At 35.6% G+C, this 20310-nt stretch overlaps 1 protein-coding gene across 15 annotated transcripts in view; it reads right to left on the reverse strand.

Annotated features, from left to right (window-relative positions):
* LOC124946407 (tensin-1-like) overlaps positions 1–20310 on the reverse strand; it is a 197360-nt gene that overhangs the window by 114982 nt on the left and 62068 nt on the right. For 3 of the 15 annotated variants that reach the window (XM_047487053.1, XM_047487054.1, XM_047487050.1), the window contains exon 2: positions 19646–19735. The exons of 9 other annotated variants lie outside the window; for them this stretch is intronic. In XM_047487053.1, coding sequence (XP_047343009.1) covers positions 19646–19735 — 90 coding nt within the window. Of the gene's footprint in view, positions 1–19645; positions 20150–20310 lie in introns of those variants that run through there. 3 more of the 15 variants (XM_047487069.1, XM_047487068.1, XM_047487070.1) reach the window with 2 other exon arrangements.

Below are 20310 nucleotides of genomic sequence, written 5' to 3' on the forward strand. Positions count from 1 at the left end.
CCTATTATTTTCTTTGAGGTATATACCTTAAAATAAAACAACATACATCTTTCTTTAATTTCACGAAATTGACAAGTTCGTAATAACATTATTGACAATTTTCAAATAATTGATCGATAAGAATAATTTCTTTTGAAATTAATTTTTAAATATTTAGATAATCAATATGAAATAATATTTATTTTTGCTATGTTCGTAGTTAATAGTAGAAGAAAGAAATTGGAGCGAATCAGATCGATTGTATCCATACGTGCGATTTAAAACTCGTTTCACGGAGTAATCTCGATCGTGCGAAACTTTTTCTACCTATACAGCATCACTCTAACGAGAACTAATTTTCTCATGGGGCGGACCACGCGCACGCGGACTTCTAAGAATCTCCCACCCTGTAAATCGGCGTGCGACCCTCCCAAAAGAAAAAAGAGAAGTGCCGGAGGAAGAAGAAGAAGAAGAAGAAGAAGAAGAAGCAAAAGAAGCAAAAGAAGCAAAAGAAGAAGAAGACGAGTGGACCACTCGGAGCCGGAAATTCTCGATCTCGTAACGCTGCGAAGCGATTGATGTAATGAATGTAATTTTACTTGGAGCAAAAGAACGCGTCTTACTCTGAGCAATTTGAGGACGAGGCGAGAGGAACGAAATAATAAGATTGAAGGAAATAATATAAAAAAAAAAAAAAAAAAAGAAAGAAAGAAGAAGAAAAAAAAAAGTTCGATAATAAGGAGTTCGTGATGGAGAATCAACGGATTCCTTTAGAATTATCAGCATTTTTCTTTATTTTCTCTTTATCTTCGTTATTTCTTTATTTATTTACTTATTTATCACGGAAAATTTTTCTGAAATAGGTATATATCGTGCCTGCTGATTCGTTCTTGTCATCCCATTAATTGTTTTTTTTTCTTTTTTTTTTTTTTTTTATTCCTTAATACTCCCAACCATTATTCTCGTAAATGTGAATCAACGAAAATTCATATTCTTCAAACAAGGATATGTTGTAATATTTTTCGAGAGGAAGGAGAACTCTCTCTCTCTCTCTTTCCTTCTCATGCATCCGGATCTCTCGTCGTTTCTTGATTAACGGCGTTCGATATTTCATTTCCTGCTACAAGTAAAATGCTGCCACGTAAAATGATTTAATGATGCGTTTCGATGTTCAACTACCATATTGATTCGTTTAACCACGCTACGGAATCCTCAATGAAATAAAACGATAGATCGATAAGATATTTCCTTTCGTTTGGGTTAGCTTATAGATAATGGGATATTGTTATAAAATACCTTTCATTCGTGCAGATAGAATTTTAATGAGGGTTGGCGAATAAAAACAGTGAATCTAAATGCGGAAAATCAAAAACGTCTCGACTGGAACAGAAGTGATCTTCGTAAGTACAGAAAAAAGCGAGCGATATATATATATATATATATATATATATATATATATATATATAGAGAGAGAGAGAGAGAGAGAGAGAGAGAGAATGAGATGAGAGAGGAGAGGGAAAGTGAGCCATTAATTAATTGCCGTAATTTAAGCGGTCCACACCATAATTTATTCTTAGCTACCGCATAACGTTGCCGAATATTGATCGCCCGTTTCAAGCAGGGCTTAATAAGCGTACATAAAATTTGCATAGCAAATAATGCCTCCATTACTCTATCAAACTTCCATCCGAATGCGCGGTTTCTCTCATTGGTATATAATTACATATGTATATATATATATATATATATATATATATATATATATATATATAATATATGTATATGCATATATACATATATTCCTCCATATGCATTTCCTTGTGTCTACAAAATTCTGAGTCGTCATTATCCGCAACGACGCTCTTTTAACGTCGTATTGTCGATACGAAAAAAAAAAGAATTGATTATTATGCGGTACCCTCGATGGTACAAGTTCGTAATAATACTAATAATAATAATAATCATCATATTTCACGCATATACGTTGGCGTATATGCGACTTAATCAACGTATTCCTGCGTTTATTGATCAATGCGTTGATTAATGATCGCATTTTGCAGGCGGCAACGAAAAGACAATCGTCGTATCAAAAGCCAATTCGCTATAATTCTACTCGTACGTACATACGTATGACGCAGACGTTTGTTCTTCTACGCACTCTTACTTTTATACATACATACATACATACATACACACATACATACATATATACATATATGTAGATAGTGTGGGCGTTTAAATTCTAGACATAGAATCGAACACATTTTACGCAATGGAATGCTCATTCGTTTTCTACCTATAATGAACGGTACGTTGTACGAAGAACACCGACTGAACTTTATTTTCGTCGATTCGAATGGAGAATCGGTAAACCCTCGGAAAGAATTTTAATTGTGACTTGACTGTACAGCAAAGATGCCTTTTCTGTCGTGGCATTGACCTTTTCTCTTTCTAAAGAAAGACAGGATAAAGGAAAGAACTCATTCTTTGTCTTGTGGGTACTTCGTCTCCGCAAAGAATTATTCGAAAAGTTTTTCGTTCCACGAGTAGACTACCTCTCCATTTCATTTTATTTCCTCTTTTGGCATTCTCTCTCGTATGGACTTATCAATGGTACACTTGTTATCAATCGAACTCTCTCCCATAGACTTGAATTCTTGATCTCTTCTCTTACTTCGATATTACTTTTCATATTACGAGCTTTTTTTTTATAAAAAAGAAAAAAAAAGAAAGAAAGAAAGAAAAAAAAAGAGAGAGAGAGAGAGAGAGAGAGAGAGAGAGAAAGAAGAAAAACGTTCTCTTCATTTTGATGGAACGAGAAAAATCAGTAGAGATATTCGACAATGAAATGGGAAACGTTATTGTCTCTTAACGACTGTTCTAACCCACGTCGTTTTCCGCCGACGAGCTTTGCAAAGGAAGTTTTTTATCGTCACAAGTTTTCGAAAAACCTTCAACGTACATACTACGTAGATCATATTCTACGTTCGTTATAAATGCGACCCTTGTAAAAAATTCACCGACATACATACGTGAACGAAGTAAAAACATTGAGGAACGGAAAAAAATATTCGACCGTAAAGGATGACGAGCACAAAATAATTTCGGGATGTAGGATTTCGGTGTGTAATAAAAAACGGTGCTTGGTACGCCGTCGGCATTGACTTTGGAGAATGATCTGAGGATTTTCGAGAGTCAAAGTCCGAAAAAGGGGGATGATATTTTAAAGGGGCATCGTGCGCGTCGGACGGTACGGTGCAATCTCCCCATTTACAATGGACCCGACTCGAGAGCAGGTCTAATATGCTTTAAACCGCCGACATCGAAAGGAGAGAAAGAGAAAGAGAGAGAGATAGGGGATGGGGAGAGACAGACGAACGGAAAACGGACGGATTGAGAAGAGTAAGGAGGGAAGGGAGGAGTAAGAGGAAGGGATGAAAACCACGAATATTCATAATAGGAAGTCGAAGAGAAATAAGCTGACCCTGCAAACAGCCACTCGCACTTGGCACCGCCTGAATTCTCTGCGTTCGTTATGAGGACTCCTCCTGGATCAACGATGGGAGACCGAAAAAAGAAGAAAAAAGAAAAAAGAAAAAAAAAAAGGAAGATGAAGAAGAGAGAAAGAGAGCTACGTCCCTTCTCTGCTATTCCTTTTTACGCACTTTTTTTCCTTCTCGTCTTTGGTAGACTCCCGTCGAGGGCTCGTAGGATGGATTCATTTCAGGATTGCGTTGGATCCGGACAGAGACAGGGCGTCGATGTCCGATCAAGAGATCGACCCTGTCTGATGCTTCCTGTTATTTCGCTTTCTTTTTTCTTTGCTTTTGATTTTACTTTTCCTTAGACATCTTTGAAGGATAATCCAGACGGAAAAATTTATTGGGTTTCCTGTGCATCGATTTCCGAATTTACGTGAATACGATTTTCACTAAAGACGTCAAAAGTAAATCTCTTTTCTTTTCTTTTGAGTGATCTATGGAAAAAAAAAAGTAGCAATTTCTCTAGCAATCAAAGATTTCGTCGATTTAAAGGAAAAACCTTTGATCGTGCCGATATAATTTGTGCCAATGTAGTTGTACGAATCATTGACGAAATAATTGCTTCGAAAGGTTCAATGTGACTGAAGGGGAAGGGATGGAAAAATTCGTAGACGGAAAAATCTGACGAACATAAGAAAAAGAGAGAGAGAGAGAGAGAGAGAGAAAGAGAGAAGGAAAGTAAAAGAGGGAAAGAGGAGGGTAGAATTGAAAGAAAATGATAAAAAATGCAAGCGGTGCTGATTTGAAGGTCGAAAAAGGGAAAAAATGATAATAATAGAAGGGAATAACAACAATAACAATAACAATAACAATAACAATAATGGGATAGTCTTGCAAACGGATTGTGAAAAAGAAAAAGATAGAGACTGAGAGAAAGAGAGAAAATTCGCTTGGGTTTGATAATGGTCTCTTGATATTTTTATGGAGGTGTATGCTATTTCTTTTCTCCGATGGCCTCTGATTCTGTCTCTTTCTCTCTCTCTCTCTCTCTCTCTCACTCTCTCTCTCTCTCTTGTTTTCGCGCGCTTTTTCTCTTGTTCACTCCGGTCGCAGCTTTACCCTCATTTTCCAACATACAAAGGTCGTCATTATAAATTGATGAGGGCACCCTGACTCTCGCAAATCTATAACGGACTGTTTGTTTGGGTGAAATTGGAGGAAAACATTGCGGTGAACACCACCCCGGGCGATATACGCCGACCGCAGACGCTTTGGGACGGGTTCGAAGCTCGATGGCTGACCCGACACAGGTGGGGGTGGGTAAGGGATGAGAGGTGGTAAATGCTAGCAAGGGTACGAGCGTTTTTCCGTCGCGTCGTTCTTTTTCGCGAATGCACACGTGTCCACTTCTTCTCTCTCTCTTTCTCTGTCTCTCTCTCTCTCTCTCTGTCTCTCTCTCTCTTTCTCTTTCTCTCCATCTATCTCATTTTGCCTGTTTTGTTTTTTAGTTTCTCTATTTTTTGTCTCTTTTTTTTCATTTCTTTTTTTTTTCATTTTTGTCAAAGTCCCCTTTCCCGTCAAAAGTTTGTCGCGTCCGACGACACTTTACTCGGGCCACCGGTAGCCGAGCACCGTGCAAACAAATTTTAACAAGTTTCCAACGATTACGATGTTGTGTAAAAGCAGCGCGGTTAATCGTGACGCTTTGACAGTCGTTTGGGCATTCGTTTTGTTTAACGAGATAATGTGCTATGGTAACCGTGTGTTTTCACAACTCGCTAATGAGATTGGTAATTAGGGCGAAATTCGTCGAAATATAAAAATTATCTTAAAAATTATCTTGATTACTTAACACAACTCAACTTGGTTTCTATTTCTACCTAACTTTTTTTTTCAAAACATTACTTACTCTTAATAAAGAATTTATAATACATAGAACTTATTTATCATTCCACTTTGATACCATTAATTATTATTTTGTATAAGAAATTTCTTTGTTCTATTCCTGCAATTTCAACCAATTAAGAAGCTAACTGACTCGTGCCGACGTCATTTTCAAACTCTTGCGAGCATCGACCGATTACGGAAGATAATTAAAAAGGTCGCAAAAGGAAGATACGAATCTCTGAGAAAAAGAGATATTTTGCCGGTTAGAGCTGTCACTTCTCTTTTAATCAAAATTTTCATGAGGTCATCCGGACGAAAGAGTTACGTAATACTTTTCTTTGAGTTAAAAAGGGAAAAGCTTTTTCAACAATCTTCGAGCGAGAGAAAGTTAAAAAGAAAGAGAGAGAGAGAGAGAGAAAGTAAGAAAGAAAGACGTTTAAAACTTACTCAAATCTTTGTCCTAATGAAAAAAAACTGGTAGCCGAATAACCAACAAAATTCTTCTTCTTTCTCGGAGAACGCTTTCATTTTACTAAACTCACCCCTTATAAAGTCGAACGAGAAAACGAAGATAAGTTACTCAATTTCTACAAGCACAGAAAAAAAAAAAAAAGAAAAAAATTAGAAAAGAAACGAATAAAAACGAGATAACAAAACTATACTATAACATCGATTAAAATCAAATCAAATTCAAACCCTTCGTTAAAATGATTCCAACCCTTTAACTTGTTTAATAATCATAAGTCGAAAAGCTCGAAGACTCGAGTAGGTACTTTATTTTCCTTGCGAACTATCAGCGGGAAATCTTTAACGAAAGCCGTTTATAGCTCATTACGATCTCGTTTACGAGACGAGAAACAAGGAAGATGAAGAAGAAGAAAGAGAAGGAAGAGGAAGAGAAGGAGGAAGAAAAAGAGGAGGAGGAGAAGGAGGAGGAAGAGAACGAAGAGGCCAATGGAGAAACATCGTCGGATTTATGATCGTTTTACCAAAGCAAAATGATGGAAGAGCCGCTACCGTAAAAACGACCACTTGTCTTTCTCTTCTCTCTCTCTCTCTCTCCCTCTCTCTCTCTCTCTCTCTCACTCTCCATTTCTGTCTAACAACTAGCAGGACAAATTCAAAAGTATCCACGCGCTCTTTTCTCATCCATCGTCTCACTCAATCGACTCATCTTCTCTCTCTCTCTCTCTCTCTCTCTCTTTCTTTTTTATCCCTTTTTTTCTTTTTACAGCGTTGTACGCCTACACGAAGAATAGACGACCTTTCATTCACGAGGCACGTATTATTTGTCACTTTCCGACAATGCTAGAAAAATCCTTCGAAGTCCGCCGAGAATCTAACACTCGCTGGAACGAACGACCATGAGCACACCTTTTTTCTTAAAGAGAAAGAGTGAGAAAGAGAGAAAGAGAGAAAGAGAGATGAAATTTCGTCAAGGGAGCTTGATTTATGATCGTTCGACCTTCTTTTTCCCACCCTTTCCATCTCCCTTCGTCGTCACCCTCGTACTGACCGTAAAGCACTCGTCGTCCAAGCAAAAAGAAAGAGAGACAAATAGGTAGGTAGATAGATAGATAGATAAAAAGAGAGAAAGAGAGAGAGAGAGAGAGAGAGAGAGAGAGAAAGGGAAAGAAGAAAAAAGAAAATTCGACGTTATAGAGGACGATGTTACTTCATTCGGATAACGTTAATGCTTCCAACACTTTTGTTTGATACCCTGTAATTACTTACGTGTAATAGAGTTTGTTATTCCGTAGATTAAAATTAAATTCATTCCTTTCGTCCTTTTTCTAAAGACATGACGTAAGCACTTATATACATACGTTTAAGTTAAATGAAACGTCGACGTTATTACGATTTCGTTTAAATGGCCATTCGATCGTATTCGTTTTTTTTTTTTTTTCTTTTTTTTTCGGAAGGAGGGACTAAAACTGATATATCCAAATATTCATTTTGTTTATAAATAATAAAGAAAAAAAAAGGACAACGATCTGAAATTTTTTTCCTTTAAATTATATAAATATCACCGTAAAAGATAACTGTTGAAACTGTATGAAAAATTTTTAATGAAATTCAATATTAATTTATAGATTAATTTGATATATGTGATATATAGGTTGGTGGAAAATAAATTTAACTAAGGGATATATCTGTGGAGACGGTAAATTCATCATTGTTAAAATGATCTAAGAGTATTTTACATAGAACGTTCTTAGGATACCTAACGTTCGAGCTTCTTGTCGTCGCGAAGGGGGTAATAACTCAGCGATTTTAATTTCAGCGTGCTATGGCGAAGCCATTAATACGATCATAAATCGTAGCTCAAATCGGTATTCTCGCTTGATTACACCGTCGAATTAAGTAGAACGCCAGGGCACGGTATATCTTCGATAATCTCAGGGCTGTTCTCGATTTAGCCAAGGCGAGTGCTCCCATGGGCCACTCTATTCTACGATCTCGTCTTCCCTTCCTTCCATCGTGCTTTTCTAATAGCGTGAAACCATCTTGTGATTCATACCTCATTATTCTTTCGTTTAGATATCAAACGAAGTGCTACTGTAGATGTATATCTATTTGAAAATTTTACGATGTATCGTTGAATCATAGTAAAGAGTTTATACCATCGATTCCATTGATTTTATATTCTTTTATAAAAATACAAATCGTGATAGAGTCGATTTAAAAGATTATATCTTTTTAGAAATGAACAGGAAAAATTTGAACGAATCTCGTTGTTTCTTCCATGTAATAAAAAAGCAGCTACACATCCAAAAAAAAAAAAAAAAAAAAAAAAAAAAGAAAAAAAAAAACAAAGAAAAAAAAAATGGGAACAAGAGAGAAAGAACATACTACAAATATCATGGAGACATCGATATAATATATATCATCGTGATCGCGTCCACTGACATTCGACGGGACAACGAAAATCCCCAAACGCAGGATGGATTGGCTCTCAAGGGTACGAAAACGTGTCCGTTGAAATCGATACCAAGAAGAAATTCGTGACCATCGACGAAATAGTTATAGGACAGAAAGCATTCTTCTAAGATATCGGTTCGGATCGAAAGGATTTTCAGAAGGGTCAAAGAGATTTGTCGTATCCAGTCAAGGTCTAAGAAGAATGAAAGTATATTTGGAAAGTAGGTCGGAGAAGGTAACGAGTAATTGATCGTAAGGCAACTCTCCTTATTCCTTTCTACGTTCTTTGTTGTTAAAATATCTGGGAGGAGAAGGAGGAGAAGGAGGAGGAGGAAACAGAAGACACTGAGATTTCTCTTCTTCTACTTGCGTCTCAAATAAAACGTGGTTGTGGTGTTAATCAAGAGCCAGGACTTTTTATGAGGGTCAAAGAAAGGACAGTGGAAAGAGAATATATATATACTCCTAGTCAAACACGTGAGTCGATCTCTTTGTGCGTGATATTGTCGTGAAAATAGAAACGAGACTGATAAAGAAAGAGAAAGTGTGAGAGAGAAAGAATAAAGAGAGGGGAAAAAATAGAAAACGAGAGAGAAAAAATATAGGAAAAAAGAGAAAGAGAGAGAGAGAGAGAGAGAGAGAGAGAGAGAGAACCAAAGTAAATGATAAAACGGAGAAAGGGATGATCGAACGAACGATCGATTCGAACTGAAGGAAGAAGGTTAGAGAATGGCAGTGCTGCTGCCGTTTCTGCCGTTGCTGCTCTTCTTCGTATCTTCCTCTTCCGCTGCCTGCGGCCAGATTAGATTGCTTACAACCCATCCCGTCCACTTTGCTCGGACTCCCACTCTTATCCTTCAAGATACATGTCTTTTCCTTTTTCTCTCTTTTTTTTTCTCTCTCTCACTCTCTCTCTCTCTCTCTCTCTCTCAAGAGAGAGAAAGAAACTTGATGGAACGTCTTGGAAGGTATCACATGGTATTGCTGTAATCGAAGTGCAGACACCGTTGTTAAAGCTATGTATTAAAGCTTTTTTTCCGAATTCGTAATCTTCCGATCGTAGATCTTAGATATCTTTCGAATGTTCTTTTTATGTCACGTCATTAATCTCACGTTTATAGAGAGAAATCCATCTATCTCTAGATAATTTTTAACGTATTTAATAGTAGATATTATTTCATAGTCGTTATTCTAGTTCATTATAGACACGAACAGCTTTTGTGCTTTATCCTTTCCCAAGTTATCGTTGTTACAAAGCTAGTATCCTCGCTTAACATCCCAACCTCGGATAATCGAGATAGCGGCGTAATTGAGACGTGGTCGTGTTACGAACAGACTATAACCAAGGACGTAATTTCTTGGATATAATTGAAACAAAGTCGGTAGCCTCAGAACTCAGATTTTCGGGATAATTGAGGTCAGTGTATCGTGTTACAAGTTATTCCGGTCTCAGGATAATAAGAAAATCATGTAATCGATCCAAGGTAAATACAAGTAATAATTATATAGGATTTTCTTCGGTCATTACAGATATTCTGTAACGAGAGAATGGGGATGGCAAAAATAGGGTGATCAAGATGTTATCATTAATGAGTCGTCGAGTTTTCCTATTGTCTCTTTGACGTCGCATCGTGTTCAATGTCGCGACGAGAATAAATTTAAAAAGGAGGTAGGAATAAGGAAGACAAAGTTATAAGTTTAGTTCAATAGTCATTAGCGAATATTCCTTTGATCGAATTTCATCGTTAAAATCGGTCGTTAAGAATCATCGATGCTGTCTGAAATATTTTTTCAAAAGAACATACATTCTTTATACAATATTCATATAATTTATTGTTGAATAAGCTTTTTCTTTGCTTTATATATATATATATATATATATATATATATATATATATATATATATATATATATATATATGGAAAAAGCCTTGATGTTTTATTATGCTTTTTTTTTTTTCTTTTTTTTAATCAGATTTTTCTCTTCCTCTCATTACGATCGTTACTTGCAATCACGTAAATAATTGATAAAAGAATCTTATTAATCTTTTAAATCAAAGGATTATTGAATCGGTTGTTATAATTATAATCAATAAGCAGAGATTATTTGCGAAAATTAAAATGATAAATTTTCTTTACGTGCAACGAAGAAAAGTATCATTATAATTTATAATCTTTCTTTGGATATTCGTAAAATGTAAACGAATCAGTATGAAAATAAATAGTTTTAATTACACATCGAGAGACAACGAAAAACGGGTTTTAAGATAGGAAATGAGAGGGTCGAAGGACGAAGAGCAAGGGACAAGGGAGTATAGATGTATGAAATCCGGCATGGATTCGTTCTGGCAGAAAAGGGTCACCGTTACGAGATCACCGCAAATAAATACCAGCGTACTCCAGTAAGGCGAACCCTCGGTGCGCCTACCACATGACAGCCTTAATTTCATTTCGTCGATAGAATTCTGTCTGCTCTGCGGGAACGTTCTTCTTGCTCGAGATTGATCGGGAAACGAAGTGCTTCGCAATTTTATCAATGCCGACCTACGATGTCGTAAACCTTTTCCCCCTCTAGTTTTCCTTCTTAAGTGCTAGAGACTATCTTGGATTTACAAAGAAGGAACGGATTCAACGTTTACGAGTCGAAGAATCTCAAACATGGTAATCTTTTATAGAGTGAATACATTAATACTTTTACTCGATATATTAATTCCGTGATATTGATTAATTATTTTTAAAAGATTAATTCGTATCGATCGATGTTTTAATTACAAATTAATTATTTCTGTCTTATCTATTGGTAACTTTGGAAGTTTGAATAAAAAAAAAAAAGAAAAAAAAAATAAAAGAATAGAAAGAAAAGAAAATAAAAGAAAGAAAGATTGATACTTTCTTTTTATTGTGAATTAAATTGTCCATCTCCATCTCTATCCATTTCGTTGTGTCTATATAAAATTGATTAAAAGATACACATTATTATTAAGAGCTATGTAAATTTCTTCGAGGAATGGAACATAATAATAATCTCATATTATTTTGGTGCAGGTCAATGATCCGATCGGAACCGATGAATTGTTTAGTAAACGAGATTGGTCGCTTATGGACAAAATCGAAGGCGATAATCTCAGGATCGTTAGATTTGTTCTGAAGTTATGTCTAGCGTCTTACGTTAATCCATGGAAGCAGCGTGTACAATGGCCTTTTGCCAATGACAGTCCCGACTCGTTGTGTAAGTGGAATGAATGGGATCAGCGCAGCGTATGCCTGCTCGAGATAGTTGGGAAGGTTCAACGAAGTCCTCGTTCTACACTGGCATCGTTGGCCTCGCTACCATTCGAGTTGTTGATTGTACAACGACAACGACGACTACAACGACAATGACGATGACGTTGGTTATGACGAGAAATCTCTTGCATAGGTACTGGTCGTTGTTAATTACTGTCAAATTGTGGCCTAGTTCATGGCGCATTAATTTAATAGGACGCAAACTACGTCTGCGTCACGATATTCATTTCGAGCTCTTTTATCTTCTGTTTTCTTTCTCTCTCTCTCTCTCTCTCTCTCTCTCTTTCTCTCTCTTTTTCTCGATAACGAGTTTTATAGTTTTTTTCGAAAATAATAACCTCGTTGAAAGAAAATTGGTAATTAACGAGATCGCGAAGAATGGATGCTTTGTTTATGGTCAATATATATTTACTTGTGTTAAAATATTTATACGTATGTCAAAGATATTTTGAAATTTATAATTTTGAGAAAATTAATTATCTTAAAAATTTAATATATAAGTATAATTTATTTATACGTTTTATATATACGTATAGTTAGCTTTTACATTTTACGTATTTATCTATTAATATTTGTAATTATATTGTAATTATAATTATATCGAAAATAGTATTTACATTTTAATATCGTTAATCGTAAGAGAAAGTTATTTTGATGACGAATAAAAACAAAATCTGAGGAAAATCCGTACGAGTACGTTCGAATTTTAATTTCGAAGAGAACGCATGAACGAAGTAATCAGAATTTCTATCGGGTTTCGTTCAACTCATACATACACTACGTATACCGTATACACAACGATGTTTCATACATACGAGTATAACGGTATGCATGGGTAGTTGGCCGTATAGCTTTCATTAAAATCCGAAAATGCTGGACCGATCGAGTAATTATTATAGCCACGATTGCAATTGTCGTTGTTCAAATGGTGCCGGTAATTTTCATTTAATACATACTACCAATAAACGATATCGTTACTATTTTTACCTTCCTATATCCTCTTTTCTCTTTATCCTCTCGTCGTGCCTATATATGACGTTTTGGCGAAAATACGACGGAAGCCATTGATTGCCGCGTTCGTAATTAGCGCGAATTGCACACGACAACGAACTAGCCGAGTCGAACGAGCCGAAGCGAAGGGAATGAAGCTTTCAAACGTGAAGGCCATTCGCAAAAATCGCAATTGGTCAGTACGAGAGATTTGCATAAAGCTAAATGTCGATTTCCCCACTATTCCAAATCCCCTCTCCGGTCCATTCTCCTTTCTCTTTTCGTAGCTTTCGTCGATCTTTTGATCTCCATTAAATTTCCCCTTACCCCATCACTCTATTTATTTTTTTCCTTTTCCAGTCTTTAACGTAACACAGAGAGAAATATAGAAAGAATCTCTATAAAGGGAGAAATAAAAAGAACGAATGCGAATAACGTCGATTTTACCACTATCGGCAAATGATAAAACTGGAGGTAAAGGTGAAATTGTAATCGATTCATAATGAATATTTGGGTTGGCAGGACAATTAACTTGTTCGGTAATACGATAGGCAAACGATACAGTTCGGCAAACGAACGCCGTTCTAACTCCGGTGTGATTCGACGATGGAGCAATATCGATGCGAGAGCTACATACCCCGATCGTTTCGCGGCTTTTAACCACGCTGTGAAGCTTTCGATGAAAAGCATGCGTTTTTTTTTTCTTCATTTCCTTTTTGAAACGAATGATAGAGAGAAAAAAAAAAGAAAATACATAGCGCATGCGCGTACATTATTTTCCCTGTCTTTTTAACTTCCTCTCCCTCTCCCTCCCCCCCCCCTCTCTCTCTCTCTCTCTCTCTCTCTGTTTCTATCACTTTTTCTCTCATTCAATGAACGGAGTAATATACGAAAGGGCGAGTTAGAATTTTGCGTTTGGCGAATTGTTTCGAGTACTATACATGAACGTACCCTCTCGTTCGGTATGTTCACCAGAGAAAGAGAGAGTGAGACAAAGAGAGGATGCTTTATGAAACGTTCGAAGCTTTTTGTCAAAGCTACGGCCGATGCACGATTTATGAATCTCGCTGGTTTTAGTAAAATTCCTTTTGAGTGGATTTGTCGATGGCCGGATTTAATATCGTCTCTCCCTGTGTATATTCTCCGTCTCTCTCTCTCTCTCTCTCTCTCTCTCTCTCTTTCTCTTTCTCTTTCTCTTTCTCTTTCTCTTTCTCTTTCTCTTACTTTTTCTCTTTTGAGAGATCGCCGCAATATAGCAGAAAATGCAGATACGTGTAAAAGTATTTTACCATTTGCCGAGTAATCATCGATTTTCTGACTTTCGTTTCCAGGCATTGGAACGTTTCAATACTATTAGATATATAATATTTGTTACGCTTTTTTGTTAATGATTCTAATAAATCTTCTGTTATATTGTTAAGAAGAAGAATGTGAATTGTTTGAAAATTATTAGTCACGTTGAATCGAAAAAGAAAATTGATCACATTTTTATATACACACACACACACGTACACACACACACGTACATACACACACACACACACACACACACAAACACACATATGTACTCACGACGAATATTTGACGACTTTCAATTTTCCATTTGTTGACTTTCCTCAAAGCTACCCTTAGTTGGCCTAGAGTTTCATTTTTTTTCCCAAGGTGCAACCTCGATCTCGCTTATTGCGTCCTTGAAAACAACGCCGAAAGAAAAACTAGTAAATTTACACTACGAAGCCGACTCGACCTCAATTACTTTTTCCACGGTGTTGCGTACGCTTATTAAGTTCTTTCTTTTTTTTTTTTTTTATTCAAAAGTAAAAAAAAAAGTGCAAAATATAAAAAGAGAAGTCTACATACGTCGCGATATACTTTGTATAATTGTTTCTTTTTTTTTTTTTTTTTTTTTTTTATTTAAAGACCTACTTTTTCAATTTAATCGTGATGGAAAAATTAAATATATATATATATATAATATATACTATTATTGCACACAATATATATTTATATAAATATATGAAAAAAGAAATTAAAATCTTTCTTATATATTGAAATCGATTTGTTGAACATATTGAAAATGTTTCGGGGATTTCATCAAAATGATCTCATGAAGAAATGAAAGATTGTAAATCTTTCTGGTCTCGATACACGCGTTCTTTGCGTCGAAGAAAAGTCGTGCGAGTGAACAAGGCGAAAGTATGTAGGATAAAACGGCGGCTGTTTATCGAAACGTCAGGCACAGACTGCCTATCAAAAACAGAAGCTGCTATGGAGATCTCTCCCCGTTTACTGTACGCTCGATTTCGCGTATATACTGAAAACGTTTGTTTATAGTTAATACGAAGGTTACAGAGAAATGGTGTGTCTCTTTGCCCCTATCTCTCTCTCGTTCTCTCGTCTTTCAATACTCTCTTATCGTTTTATCGATATGTAACTGGAATGCCGAAAGTTGAAACGTTACTTTCATACATATACATATATACATATATATATGTATACGGTGCGTATTTATGTATTTGTTTATATGTACTTTCAGAACGATCTATAGGATGAATCTTCTCAAATATTCATTCAAAAAATCGATTGTAATTAAATGTATCCGTGTAAAAAGATTTTTATATATGATATATATGTATATATATATATATATTAAAATATAATTATATATATATATGAAAGATTTTTATGAAAAGATTTTAATATAATAAAATGCATGTTCTCCATCAAATATGTCGACTAATGGAACGAATAAATTGCAAAAGCGATGAAAAAATTGGAGTGAAATTTAATATTACAAAAGAGCGAACAAAAATCTGGAAATTTATATATATATATATAATTCATCATCTGCTATTGCGAGATCATTATTTACGTATTCCTATTATTTTTATTTAACTTATGACGTCACACATATTAAAAACGCATACAAACGACATCTAAATAATCAAAATAAAATATAATGAATTTTTTGCTCGCAAACACTACGAAATGAACCATACTGTAAAGCGTAGCGTGTGTTCACCTATGCGAGAACACTGGGATGCGTTTTTTTTGTTTTTTTAGATAGAAGTACACTACGTGTGCGTGCTCATGCATACGTAATTATGTGCGAATCACACGAATTTACGTGTATTTATGTTCGCGTACGTGCACGAAGCTTCGTTTTAGATCGTCATAGAGACAGGAAACAAAATCCAGAAACACGACTGACATTCTGTTGAAAACTTTATTCCTTCAGTCATCTACTCTTCTTCTCTCTATCTTTCACTTTATATATAATACATAGAAATACGATGTATATATATATACATACATAGATTTCTTTCTCTCATTCTCTTTCTTTCTTTCTCTCTCTCTCTCTCTCTCTCTCTCTCTCTCTCTCTCTCTCTCTCTCTCTCTCTCTCTGTCTCTCTATCTCTCTCTCCGTCTCTTTTTCTCTTTCTTTCTTTTCTTTCCTTCCTTTAACCAGTCTCTTTGAAATTAAATACGAGACGAATTTGAAATACATAAAGAAATAATTATTTTTCGAAGATTTATATTATTAACAAATATCTCGTTCGCATGACTATCTTCGTAAGTTGATTATATTTCGGTCGTTCTTCGTTAAAAAGTGAAAACGAATATGACGGTACGGTATTGTCCCTATCGATAGAAACGAAAACGGTAGCAAGCAAGAGAAAGAGAGAAAAAGAGACGGAACGATCTTTTTGTCTTCTAAAAAAGCAATTTGTTTGCTTCACAGCCGGATGGTTGCAAAACCAATCAGCGAGTTCTCGCTCGAACGGAAGATTCAGCAGGTGGACAAAGACCCGCGGTTGGATAAAAAAATAATAATAGAAAAACAAAAAAGAAAAAGAAGAAATAACAGAAAAAAAAATAAAGGCTCTTCGAAAACGTTATTAGTGCGAGAAAGAGAGAGAGAGAGAGAATGGTTTGGTATGTTGGTTATCAATTGGTAGCGTGATAAATTTTGGCCAATTTTTTTTTCGTTGATAGATACCTAATATCGAACGTAGTTGAAGAATGATCGAAAGGGACATAAGCGATCCGTATTCATGATTTCTCCCAGTTTCATACAAAATATTGTTTCCCAATATCGATCGCAGTGAGCACTGCGAATGAAATTCGTCGTTATCAACTGGTAACTTCGTGACATGGTAAAATGGCGTAGGTTCACGTTCTTTTTTCGTCATACACCTTTTAATATGAAACACTTTTATTATTTTTTGTTTCTACTTCCCTATCTCTCTCTCTCTCTCTCTCTCTCTCTCTCTCTCTCTCTCTCTCTTTCTCTCTCTGATACTCTCTCTGAAAAACGTACCATCGTTCGTACGAACGTGGGATCGTCACTTTTTCGAGCGTGGTATCGTTACACATTTACGTGACAAAAATGCACCGTCGCGTCGTAGCAATGCACGATATAAATTTAGGGAAGCCGTTCTTCGTGCACTTTGCTTCGAAACGATCGGAAGTGGGCGGAAAAAGCTCGATCGTATAACGATCATCGTAAAGTCGTTCGATCGCAAGGAAGAAATCGGAAATTTCATTTGGGACGACTGCTGGCATATCGCCTACGTCACCTACACAAATCTATTCGAATTTCGTTCGGTAAAAAGACGGATGGGACTCGTGGCAATGAAACGGATTCAAACTGGCAGATAACAAAGCTCGATTGTTCTCTCGGCTAGTAGTAGTCGGCTTAATTGATCGATCGCTTCGAAGTAAATCGCTGTTATACGCGTCGCTCGTCGGACGTGGACCTGAATAATTTAAAGGGAAAGTGACTACCGAATCCCTCATCTTATCTTCTTTTTCTTCTTTTTTTTTCATCTCTCTCTCTCTCTCTCTCTCTCTCTCTCTCTCTTTCTTTTTTTTTCTCTTCTCTTTTTCCTTTCCCTTCTACGCTTCCATTTACCCCTATGAATTTTTACCCTGAGATCACTTCGTTCACGTTCCCTTTCAGAAATGTGATTTCGTCGGTAACACCTTCGAGAAAATTGCGCACACCTCGTCTGCCGCAAATTAATGTAGCTCGCATACGTGAGCCTACGTAATGAAAAAAGAAGAAAAAGAAAGAGGGGACGAGTATTCCGTGCATGGAAAAGAATTTCATTATTTTCACATTTTTTCCGATGAAATTTTTCTCTAAGTTTTGCGTAAAGTTCTTTCTTTTTTATTCCCCCCACCCTTAACGGAAGCATTATGATCGAAATGAAAGTTTTTTTTTTTTTTTTTTAATGATAATCGATAAATAATCGTTGAGTTAATGTGATTGATAATTGATTCTATCGAATGCTATTTAAATATTTATTAAATTTTATTTTTATACGTATATTTAAATTATGATTTAAATATTGTTTTATATTTATATATGAATGTGTTATTTTAGCGAAAAGTTTAATGAATAAGATTAATGCACGGAAAAAGGTACGACGAATAAAAAATACACGAAAATATAGGATAATGGCGAACGCCATGGGACGGTGTCAATTTTTCATCGCCGACTGTTTACCGAGAGTAATGAATTTTTATCGGACATTACGGGGCTATTTACACGGATCGGTTTACTTATTGCCATAACGGATACCAAAACGATAGGACCTACCTCACCATAGTCATACGACGTTTTTATTTTTAATTAGGTTACCCAAACTAATTAATTCTTTGCCGGAAGCATCGGCGTGGGCTCTCATTAATACGACACGGAGGTATTGACGGCCAACAAAATAGAAAAGAAGAAAAAAAAAAAAAAGAGAGAGAAAGAAAACGCTCGCCGATGGTGGAAAAAGTTCGTAATTTACGGGCAACGTAAACGCTCTGAGCGGCTGGAAACATCCCTTTTACTGGTTTTTTTTTTCGAAAATCCCATCGGACGATCCCGATTGATTAGCTTCGTTGTCGTTTGTCACACACTTCGGTTATTCTCTCTCTCTCTCTCTCTCTCTCTCTCTCTCTCTCTCTCTCCAATTTCTTTTTTATTTTTTGTATCTTTCTCCTATCTTTTTATTAAAAGAAAAAAAAAAAAAAAAAGAAAAAAAAATAAAAATAAAAAAAATAAAAAAGACTCTCATAATCAAAACCTATCACTTTCCATTAACACTATATTTGTATCCATCCCTTTCATAGATAATACTTTCTGAAACAAATAATCGCTCGAACGAATTTTTTTTAAAGGGTATGAGAAGATTTCGGTACGAGAAGAGATTGTTACCGTGATACCAGTTCGAAACTTCTCGACACACTTTTCCGTATTCCTTTTATTGGCTTTGTAACCTTTAGTTGAGAGGGTCATCATCGTTTCTAGTATTTTTTTTTATAAGTACAACCACGTGATTAACGACAATCATTTTATAAAATTTATTATAATTGAGATAATTAAAGCTTCGATAATACTTTTTGATTTCATATAATTTAATTAATCAAGATACTCTCGTGTAAGAGCCAAATGTCGATATAAATTTTAATAATCCAGAGGAATTTAATTTCTCGTCCAATTTCCTATTTTATAATTTGATAGATAGATCATCGAGTATTCAGAAAATAATGATCAATTATCGTTATTGTTGAAAATTATAAAAAAAAAAAGGATACAAAAAAACTTCGTACAAAGTAATAAAGAATAAATATAAAAAAAAAAAAAAAAAACTATCACTTGTCATATATCTATATATCTTATATATTGAATATATAAAAATATATATATTTTTTTCTCTTTGTTTTTTTTTCTTTTTTTTTTTTTTTCTTTTTTTTTTCTAAGACGAGAAGCTCTTTTGATAAGCCCATTGATTAATCCGCACAATTCAATCGAATTCCAAAGTACTCTTACTTCACGGCGTTACGTCGAAAGGCTGTCACTCAAGATCGAATAATAGACTTCTTGATAGGAAAGGAATGTCTATCAAATCTCTGTAAATCATCATCCATCGTGTCTTTACTCATCGGTCATAAGAAAAAGATCGTCGACGAATAAAAAAGACAAAAAAAAAAAAAAAGAAAAAAAGAAAGAAAAAGAAAAAGAAAACGATCGTTTGAAAGATGAAACGAGTAAATAAAGAAGAATTCATCATATTCGATCATTTTCATAACTAAATGAATTCTTACCTTTAATCCAGATCTTTTTCTTCGTTGGAGGGAAAATGGAAGATCGATCGATCGACTCTAGTCCTTCAATTTCATACACGATTGGTCGCACTTGAAAATCAAAAATGGAAATTTCTGTGGAACAACGTTGACAAATAATTCACTTCTATAATTGTTAATTCTCTTTCTTTTCTCTCTCTCTCTCTCTCTCTCTCTCTCTCTTTTTCTCTTATATGTTTCTTATCGTCTCTCGTAACGGATAAAAAGAACGAAGAAAAGAAGGAAAAGCAGAAGGAAAAAAAAAAAAAAAAGAAAAAAAAGAGGAAGACAGAAATGGAATAAGAAAAAGGATAACCAGATATGACAATGACGATGATGATAATGATGATGACGATGATGAGAAATGTAAAATCAGAGAAAAGAGGATAGATTGAATCGAAAGAGAGGAAAGGAGAGGATAGAGAGGTACCGTTCCTCGCGATAGACGATACGCGGATGACTCGCCGGACGCGACTGACAGCACCGTGTTGCGCCACGTGGGTTCAGGCCGGCGCGTACTCACACACAAATATATACTTGCGCACGAGCGCGCCATTTACGATCATGCGCAACGTATACCTTCCACTACCGCCATCGTCGCCGCTATACAAGAACGGTACCACCAGTAAAGAGAGATAAAAAGAGAG

The sequence above is a fragment of the Vespa velutina genome, chromosome 2, assembly GCF_912470025.1.
Source record: "Vespa velutina chromosome 2, iVesVel2.1, whole genome shotgun sequence".
Classification (NCBI taxonomy): Eukaryota; Metazoa; Arthropoda; class Insecta; order Hymenoptera; family Vespidae; genus Vespa; species Vespa velutina.